Source organism: Dreissena polymorpha, chromosome 11 (assembly GCF_020536995.1).
Source record: "Dreissena polymorpha isolate Duluth1 chromosome 11, UMN_Dpol_1.0, whole genome shotgun sequence".
Classification (NCBI taxonomy): domain Eukaryota; kingdom Metazoa; phylum Mollusca; class Bivalvia; order Myida; family Dreissenidae; genus Dreissena; species Dreissena polymorpha.
In genome coordinates, this window is record NC_068365.1 from 76890643 (window position 1) to 76900739 (window position 10097).

General features: G+C 33.4%; 2 protein-coding genes across 2 annotated transcripts in view; one reads left to right on the forward strand and one right to left on the reverse strand.

Moving 5' to 3' along the window:
• Positions 1–10097, reverse strand: part of LOC127850437 (uncharacterized) — a 206112-nt gene that overhangs the window by 186333 nt on the left and 9682 nt on the right. The window lies entirely within an intron of this gene.
• On the forward strand, positions 6595–8203 carry LOC127850430 (beta-1,4-galactosyltransferase 4-like). Its single transcript, XM_052383461.1, has one exon. The coding sequence runs from the start codon at positions 7012–7014 to the stop codon at positions 8074–8076; it is 1065 nt and encodes a 354-aa protein (XP_052239421.1). The 5' UTR covers positions 6595–7011; the 3' UTR covers positions 8077–8203.

Sequence of the window (10097 nt, forward strand, 5' to 3'; positions counted from 1 at the left end):
CACTTACCAGCCTTGAAGCAAAATTATGCCCTTTTGTACTTGTGGTTATGTGCAAGTTGAAATTATTTTCGAAGTTTGCATGTAGCAATTATATTTCTCTGTAACAACTACAAATACTCAATTATACTTCAGATGTCTTTCAGATCATCATGTAAGTTAGAGGTCATATATATATATACCCAGTATTGTTGTTTTCATGCTTAGGATTTTCGGTGAGTCTTTGCGCCTAGTTTTATCCTTCTTTATTTGAACATATTTATCTGGTGAATTTTAAACATGTTTATTGATGCCTGCTGTGATCACAATTCTCACGTATCAGAATTGATTTATATACAGATGCAGATAAATCTGTTCAATAAATAACTGATAAGTCAGCTGAGAGAACATTTGATGATACATTTATTTTATGGTGGATCAATACATTGAGTGGACTTGCATGTGGAGCGGCTATACATTCCTCAAATGACAGGGTAGGTTATTTTAAGTGGCGCACCATTAGGTTCTCAAGTAAAAAATTCCTGTAAGGAATGTTTATTTATTCCTTAGATATATGAATTTTAAAGGAAGATTTTTATGCCATAGGGAGATTCATTTATTCCTTAGGAATAATAAATGAAATGTGCACATGTTCGAATATTCTTATGATTTTCAAATTGTTCCTTATAAAGAATTCCAGCCTTTAAATTCATCATTCATCGGCCTATTAAGAATTCTTCCCATGTTTAACCATCCAGTCAAAATACATGTAAAAAATAAACGGATGCAACTCGGGCTTCTTTTAGAATGGGACTTTAATTATGTCAATATTATTTGGAAAAACAGCACTCTTAATTGATTGAAAAACGTAAGTTAAATAAAGGTCCACTTGGATGTTTTTTGTATGCAGTGAATAGTGTGAGCATTTGGATTGTAAATGAAAACATCTATAGTGGGGGAAATTAAAATAGGAATTTTTATTGAGTATGAATGTATATGAACATGCAAATATAGCATGCTATGCCTTTTTGGCTGCCTTCTGCCGTTTATTTTTGCTGTGTTTGCTAAGTTGCCAAATTGCACGATTGAAAAGGCCGACAATTATCACAGTCAATACACTGCACTAAAGCCTCCAAGCTGTTTTCACAAATGTATTAGTTTTACGCATAATGTAGGTTTAATCTAAAACGGACATCAAAGTCCACTTCTGTATGTTTAATTGCCTTTTTTAAATAGAGCACATAATTATATAACCGTTTGGGAACATATAATACACAAACAACATGTAAGACCAATATCTATAATAGAAACAATGAAAGACTACTATATATCTTAATCTATATTTATGAATACTACAACTCTTGTATTTTAGATGAAGAGTCATTGCATGAAGATAAAGTGCACTGGGTTTATAGTGATTTAAATTGATTACTCAAAATTAAAAATTATTTGCTTTATGCTTTTTTTTTATTGCAACCCCATCATTTAACATAATGTCAAACTTATGTCCATGATCATTTGTAAAATTAATTTATTATTGTTATTATAATTGTTAGCTCAGCTGAGCACAAAGGATGGAGATAACATAGATTAACACAATAAATAATACATAAAAACATGAAGATAACAAAGATATGGCATTGCTATATGAAGATAACAAAATAAATGGTATTGTTGTAGTGTATAGCACTTCATATGAAATATATTCAAAATAAAGTATGCTACTTTAACTAAAGAAATCAGGAATGTTTGCAATAAATCATTTCTTTTTCAATGAGGACCTACAGATGTGACTTCACATTCTGCGTGATTAGGCCTCACAGCACATTATGGATAAAACACTTATTTTCTAACTACAAACATAGGAGTTATAACGATGAACTGAAGCCATAAAGTGTTGGCATCAATCATAATGTCAACCATTCGTATTGTATTACAGCAAAGTGGTTTACATTTTACGCAATTATCAACCGGATGCCGTTGAAGTGTTTGATGTATAATCAAAAGTTAAATCATGTATATATTTCCACTCTCGCGTTAACGTTATTTTTTGCAGCTATATCATTATGAACTACACGATCTGTCGTTACGATATCTGTTTTGTTATCGCAAAAAAAAATATAAAACGACCAAATATTTTGAAGCTTATTTACTTTGCAACGTGCACATGCAGTAAAATTATATTGGACCTTTCGTATTTCAATATATGTTGTTAACTTTATATCGTAAGAAAGTTGAAAAAAATATGCATTTGCAACTGATATAATCTTTTTGTGAATATAAGGTTATTATATACCTGACATGACTCAATATTCTGTACGGCGTCAAACTATAATTTAGTTCAGCGAGTATCGAATTGTGTGTTGTAATATGTTGTTCATCCAACAAGAAGGCTGTGTATAAAGATAATTACACATTGTTCGTTGAGAACACACAGTAACAAACAAAATTCATTTCTCTTTTCATCGCGATTTATTTCTGTTGAATATTTTCTAATACAACGCTGGCTAATGTTCGTGAAATACAATTTTACAGCACGTCGGCCAATATGGCAGCAACGACAAGGAAACGTGACTGCTCTACTCGATTGTCAAGCTAAGTCTCCTTTTTAGAAAAATGAGAAACCAAAATTGACAAAACGGGCTGTATATTTTTTTGTTTGGCAATTATAAATATGTCGGTTGACCGACTCTCTTATCTTCCGATATAATGAAGCTAGCAGGTGCTAGACAGAAATTATCTTATTGACCATATCAACGAATATTTTTGATGGCTTTTCAATAATTATATCCGGACTGTGTTTCATAACTATTCTTTTGACATCTTTAAGTACATTTTAATGTCAACTATTACGTTCTCTTAAGATTTGGTAATATTAAATTAAGATTCTATAATTTATTTAATTACATTATTTTCTCTATAATTAAACATATATTACATTATATTCTTTATAATTAAACATCTATAAATAATCTCCAAAATTCAAGAATCCTATTTATGAAATTATGGTTGTTGTGGTAAAAGATTTATTAATATTTTCTACAATTATTAATTTATAAATACCAACTACGTTACAGTGCCAAGTAATACAAATAGAGCACCCTTCGCGGACTGAGCAATCTCTTGAAGTGCATATATAACAAACACAAAGCTAAACAAACACAGAGGAGTATGTTCTAAATAAAGATTATATGCTCTTAACGGTATTCTATTTTTTTAATGACGGAGACATTCTCTTAAATCGTATGCAAGGTTAAGAGTATGTTGCTCATGCGACATGTGGTCTATCTATCCACTCAAACATGTTTTTACGCGGTGAACGAAATTGATAACGATTTCATTGTCGTCGAATGAACTGTGTTAAGCATGTGGATTCACATGTATCATATTAATGGACACCTTTGATGATGGTTAGCGAGATAAATATTTTCAGTTGTTACATAAAGAGACGGTGTTTTGAAAACTTAGTGTGTAATTTTCCAATCTTTATCTGTATTCATCACGACCAGCTTTTTGCCTCTCTTTTTTCTAGTTCAATGCGACTCAGATATCGGAGTTACTCTAGAAACGAAACTATTCGAGATGTCTGAAGTGTTTTATGGTTAAATAAGTTACGTTGACAAATCATTAAAAATTGAAGCAATAGTGATGACAATTTGTCACTGCACATCCCCTCTATTAGATCTACATAAGGAGTAAGTTGCAAGCTAATACCTATAAAATTTTCAAGATATTCACCGGACAATAGGTAAGTATGAAATCAAGAGCAATGGACAACGAAAATACAAGCAAGAGTTATGGCTCTTGAGCACTGCACTTCCCCATAATGGTTTCAGTCTACCAACGAAGTTTAAGGTTGAGACATAATTTAGTTATCCTCCGGTCAGCATAGCAAATACATACAATACGGGAAATAGCACTCTTAAATGCGAAAAGGAAGACTTAAAGCTCATGAGCTCTTAATCAGAAATACCTCCATTTCATGTTCTTAGTTGATACCTTATATTCTCAATGCGTGATAAATTTAAATTATAAGTACAAACATGAGCACAGAGGAATAGCTCAACATATTTGGAATATATGGAAGCAAGATTAATGTTCTATTTTCTAATACAGTTCAAGTCAGTATATCTTTATACGTGTCAAGGTATTATTCGAAAAAATGTATTTATAAAGAATCTAAGGGCAATAATTTAAAACAAGACAACAAGAGTTATGGTTCTTGTGACCCTTCCGCCGCTAAGATCTATCTACTTTATCGGGTCAAGTTATGCCCCGAAAAAGAGATACGATTTACGTCCAGACGTCTAGACTAAGTAGTTTTCATGCTCACAATTCAATTGTCCTGTTATTGCCGATATGTTCACTAACCCTTACGACTATCGTATTCATTTGTTTATACTAGAATACGTTTATTAAAAGTCCTTAAATTGAAACAAATCCAATTCATATTTACGTTATGTCCGTCTGTCCGTCACACTCTGCGTTTAGGTTTCGAAAATGCTCATAACCTCTTTGTCGCTTCAGATGTACCATTAATATTTGGTATGCATGTGTATATGGACAAGGCCTTTCCATAAGCACACACTTTTGACCCCTGTGATATTGACCTTGAACTTAGGGTCTGCGTTTATGTTTCGAAAAATGCGTTTAGGTTTCGAAAAATGCTCATAACTTCTATCAAAGCGTTTTATAGGGGGCATATGTCATCCTATGGAGACAGCTCTTGTTATCTTTATTTTTGCAGAAATTACAAATAGTGGTAAAACCAATATAACAATAAGAATTGTTACATCTCTATAAAACTCATTTATACCTGTGCTTGCATTGTTGCAGTTAAATACCCATGTGATTATTGTGTAACACTGCCTGGAAATTGGCTCCAATTAACTGGGCAATACAGTGTTTATTTGCTTAAAATTGTAAGAAACTTAAGAACTTAAAAAATATGCAGTTGCAAACTGAATTAATCGTTGTGAATATAAGGTAATTATATATCGACTTGACTCAAGGTTCCATGGTCTCGTTAGCGGACAAGGTAGCACTTGACCAGGATGCGCAGACGGGTCTTAAACGAAGCAGGCAGTATATTGCATAAGACCAATTTTCGCACGACGCAACTTATACCGTCCAAATATGACGTGTTTGTAATATATCTAGTATATTTATGTTTTTTGCTTTTAACGATGTCGCTTATATCTTTGAATTACAAAAATATAGGTCAATAGTTTGCAAAGGATTTTTCGGGCATACGGTGTCAAACGATATTTATTTTGATTGCTAAAATTAAAAATTTATATGTTGTCTTACTTTGAGCATTTGCATTTAAATACGGCGTTAAACTATTATTTAGTTTATTGAGTATCGAATTGTGTTGTTATATGTTGTTCATCCAACTAGAATGCAAAGTAATACAAATGGAGCACCCTTTGCGGGCTGAGCAATCTCTTGAAGTGCATATAACATAACACACAAGCTAAACAAACATACAGGAACAAAAATACAAGTTCTAAATAAAGATTATATGCTAATTACGGTACTTCAAATGTCTTAAAGGGATCTTTTCACGCTTTGGTAAATTGACAAAAATTGAAAAAAAGTTGTTTCAGATTCGTAGTTTTCGTTTTAGTTATGATATTTGTGAAGAAACAGTAATACTGAACATTAACCATGCTCTAATATAGCCATTTATATACATCTTTTGACGATTTTAAAACCTAAAATTTATAAAGCGTTGCAACGCGAACGATTGAATAATTGGAGAGTTCTGGTTTTTTGTCGTTAAATTTTGTGAAACTAAGAAGATTGCTTATATATGGTATAAAATACGTCAAGAATGTGTACTCGGCGGAATAGCTCAGTAGGCTAAAGCGTTTTTACTTCAGGACTCTGGCAGGACTCCAGGGGTCACTGGTTCGAAACCTGCTCCGGGTAATGTTCTTTACTTTTTAAAAAAATTTCTTAATTTTTTACTGGAGCTTTTACGATCCAATGTTTACATTTATCAATATAAAGCATTTAATGAATAAGTTAAAAAAATGCCAAAATCTGTGAAAAGGCCCCTTTAAGGACGGAGGCATTCTCTTAAATCGTATGCAAGGTTAAGAGTATGTTACTCATGCGACATGTTGTCTAATCTATCCACTTAAACATGTTTTACGAGGTGAAGGAAATTGATAACGATTTCATTGTCGCCGAATGAACTGTGTTAAGCATTTGGATTTACATGTCTCTTATAAAAGAACAACTTTGATTATGGTTAGCGAGATAAATATTTTCAGTTGTTACATATGAGACAGTGGTTTGAAAACTTAGTGTGTAATTTTCCGTTCTTTATCTGTATTCACCACAACGTGCATTTTGACTCTTTTTTTTACTATTTCAATACGACTCGGATATCGGAGTAACTCTAGAAACGAAACTATTTGAGATGTCCGAAGTGTTTTATGGTTAAATAAGTGACGTTGAAATGTCATGAACGGATAAAAAGGACGTATTGCAACACTGTGAATATTCAAGCGAATGTTTTAAGCAGCCAAATCGGTTTTTAAGAGGACCATTTCGAATACACGCGGATATAACAACGGAAATTGCTATAGTGTTGTTTTAATGAAAACAAAACACACACACTAAGGAATCAGAATCTTCATTACACAACCATAATGGATGAAACGTCACACATGGTGAAATGATGCACACAAAGACACCAAAATATAGAACGTTTAATCTCGTGTTTAGAGAATAGAACTCCAGTAAGTTTCGTCGACAAGTATTCTCCTAAAGGGACATATGCAAAGATTGCGGCATTCTTTGAAGGCTGTCTGTCTTGGTGTTATCATGATATCATAATGAAGATACAGTCTCAATTGGCAAATATCATTTGCTGAAGGTCATTATTACCTTCTTATAAGTGTTAATCAAATATTTAAACTTTTTTTTTCATTGTGTCATAATTGTGATGACATTAATTTCGTGTCATGCGAAGATGCTCGCCCGACGTGTACCAATTAATATATCACAGGTAATTGCTTAGTAATGCGAAAATTCCTGTTGCTAGTTTTGGCAGGTGCTATCGTGATTGGTTTGTACACCTATGTTACCCCAAAGCTCTTTCAGCACGAGACAAAACCGTCGCTTAAAGACATTCGATTGGCAACTTCGACAAATGGAAATCCACATCCCAATAACCTGTCTTCAGTAGAACAAACAATATTGAATGTTATATCAAACAAGTGCAAACGCGAACTGCTACTAAAAGGTGAACTGTTTAATATATCTAAACCAGACATATTAACCGATTTACCTTTGAATGTACTCAATACGCACGACTTTCTTCCTGTAAAAAAAGGCGGGTTTTACGAACCTGAAAATTGTGAACCATTGACACGTACTGTGATTATTATACCGTATCGCAACAGAGAGCAGCATCTGAAAATTATCATCAACAATCTGCACAGGATTCTACAGAGGCAGCAGCTGAAATACGGAATCTTTGTCATAGAACTGTCGCTACCCACCACGTTCAACATAGGAGTCCTCATGAACATGGGGTTCTTATTGGCAAACAATATCAGCGAATATGATTGCTTTGTCTTCCATGATGTCGACCTTATTCCTCTAGATGACAGAATTGCATACCATTGCGACGTGTCTCCTAAACACATGTCCGCATTCAACACGAAATACGCGAAGGTGAATATTGCCAAGGCTCTTCCTTATTCCACGTATGTGGGCGGTGTTATCAGCTTACGGGGCGTGGATTATAAGAAACTGAACGGGTTTAGTAACGCCTACTTCGGGTGGGGAGGGACGGATGATGACATTGAAATTAGAGCAAAGGCAGCGATGATACCATTTAAAAGGGAAAACCAGAACATCGGTCGATACTACGCCCTTCCCCACCAAAGAGATAGTAACAACACGGAAAATCTTTTAAAAGGATCTTTGTTTAAATCAGCGAGAAAAAGATATTTAAATGAAGGACTTAACACTGTTGAGAAATGTTGTAAACGGCTATCAATTGTGTACAAAGATCTGTATGTACATGTAACTGTATCGTGTGATGAAAATATTGTTATGAACCAACTTTTAAATTTGTAAGTAATGCATAGAGTTCAACTTGCAAGTCTACTTTTCGTTGTAGCGAATACGTGTTATACTGTGTGCGTATGTGTGTTGTACTCAGTTGTAAATTCAGAACATAGCTATTACATGTATACACATTAAATTGTGTTAATTTACATGTCCAGAAAAAAGAAAACACAGCCTTGTAATCTTTTTTATATTCTTATATGTGATGTATACATAGAATGAACAAAATACATGGTTTTCAATTCACTTTCACTTCACGTTTAAAAATCATAGTGAATGTCATGATGCACTGTTTGAATATTAGCGAGATTGTTATGTCTATTAAAGGGGCCGTCAAACAGATTTTGGCATGTATTGAAGCTTGTCATTAAATGCTTTATATTGATAGTTTTAAACATTTGAACAAAAAATCTCCAGTAAAAAAACAAGAATACAATTTAAAAAAAAGGAAAAAAGTTACCCTCAACAGGGCGCGAACCATTGACCCTTGGATTCCTGGAGTCTTGGAGTAAAAAGCCTCCCGCCTAGACCACTCGACAATCCAAGCTAATATACAAATAGGATGTATTGTTTAGCTATATAAGCAATTCTCGTAGTTCCCCAAAATCCCGAATCGCGTCGATACGACGCTTTATCTGTTGGACGGCCCCTTTAAAGTGATATTATGGGCATTTTACACAGTTGAATTGAGATGAAAATAATTAACAGATCAAAACAGTTAGTAAAAATCTGGTTACTGACCAATTATCTGCAACTCCTCTTGCTACCAGTTGTTTATAAAAATATATTTATATTCGATATTCTTACGTGACCCACCCAGTCCTCTAATTCGAAATGACCGTAAAACAAAATTGTGTCTTTGTGTCGTATAAACGAATCTGCACTAAAACTAAATTTAGGTTCACGTCGTACATGCATGATCAGTTGTAAAACGAAAGTACGGTTGATATTCAAATGCATTATTTTTCTCTTTCCGGAATATTGTTTTAGTATGTTGATGCTGTTTAAGAAATATAAGTGTACAATGTATATGAAGGGAAAACACCAAAAAATAAACAACGGTTGCGATAGACACCTATAAACTGTAAGATGCCCATAATATCACTTTAACATTAAAGTAATAAAATAAGCGCATTAGATAAACAAGTTTAATCTATGACCGATGCGGTCGATAGCGATACATAGCTAATTTTATACTTGTTTTGTACAAACCGACTTTAAATAAATTTGTATATGTATTTGTATTTGCGTTAACCGTGCAATGGACCAATCATTTTGATTACAAATCAAATTGATTTTCAATTCAGTTGACTTGTTAAGGTTAAACAATTACCAAAACTAATACGAATTCTGGATTCCTTTTTTAATGACTTTAAATACCAGACTGCTATATTAGTAAGGAAAGGTTTCGTTATGAAAATACCAATAAATGTTTTAAAACTTTAAAAATAAATAATTTTAGCCCCTTTCCGAAGACAGCGGCCCCCTTCCGCGACGAGCCCTTTCCGTGGCGCTCGCCTTTCGCGTTACTCGTATCGTACGGCGTTAAAAAATATTGTGAAATTAAATCATTTCTTGATGGCTTTGAATTAAATTTCAAATGTAAACATAAAGTAAGGTTTCGTTTATGAAAATACCAATTAATGTATTTAAAATTTTAGAAATAAATAATTTTAGCCCCTTTCCGAAGGCCGAGGCCCCTTTCCGATACGAGCCCTTTCCGTGGTGCTCGCCCTTTTCCGTTTCTTATTTCGTAAGGCATTCAAAAATAGTCTAAAGTTAAATCATTTCTTGATAAAAAATGTTGCCCTAAGAATTCGTGGGATAACATTTAATCTTGCATATAAATTAACACATTTCCTTTATATCACATGTTTTATCTTCATGTTTGTGTGTTCCCGCCCAGCGTTAATTCAAAATATCTTAACATTAACAAAACACGCATGATAAACATTTGAATTAGTTCATACGTAAATGAAGAAATACGCCTGTTAACAATTTATCGTATGATAATGACGGTGCTTTCACTT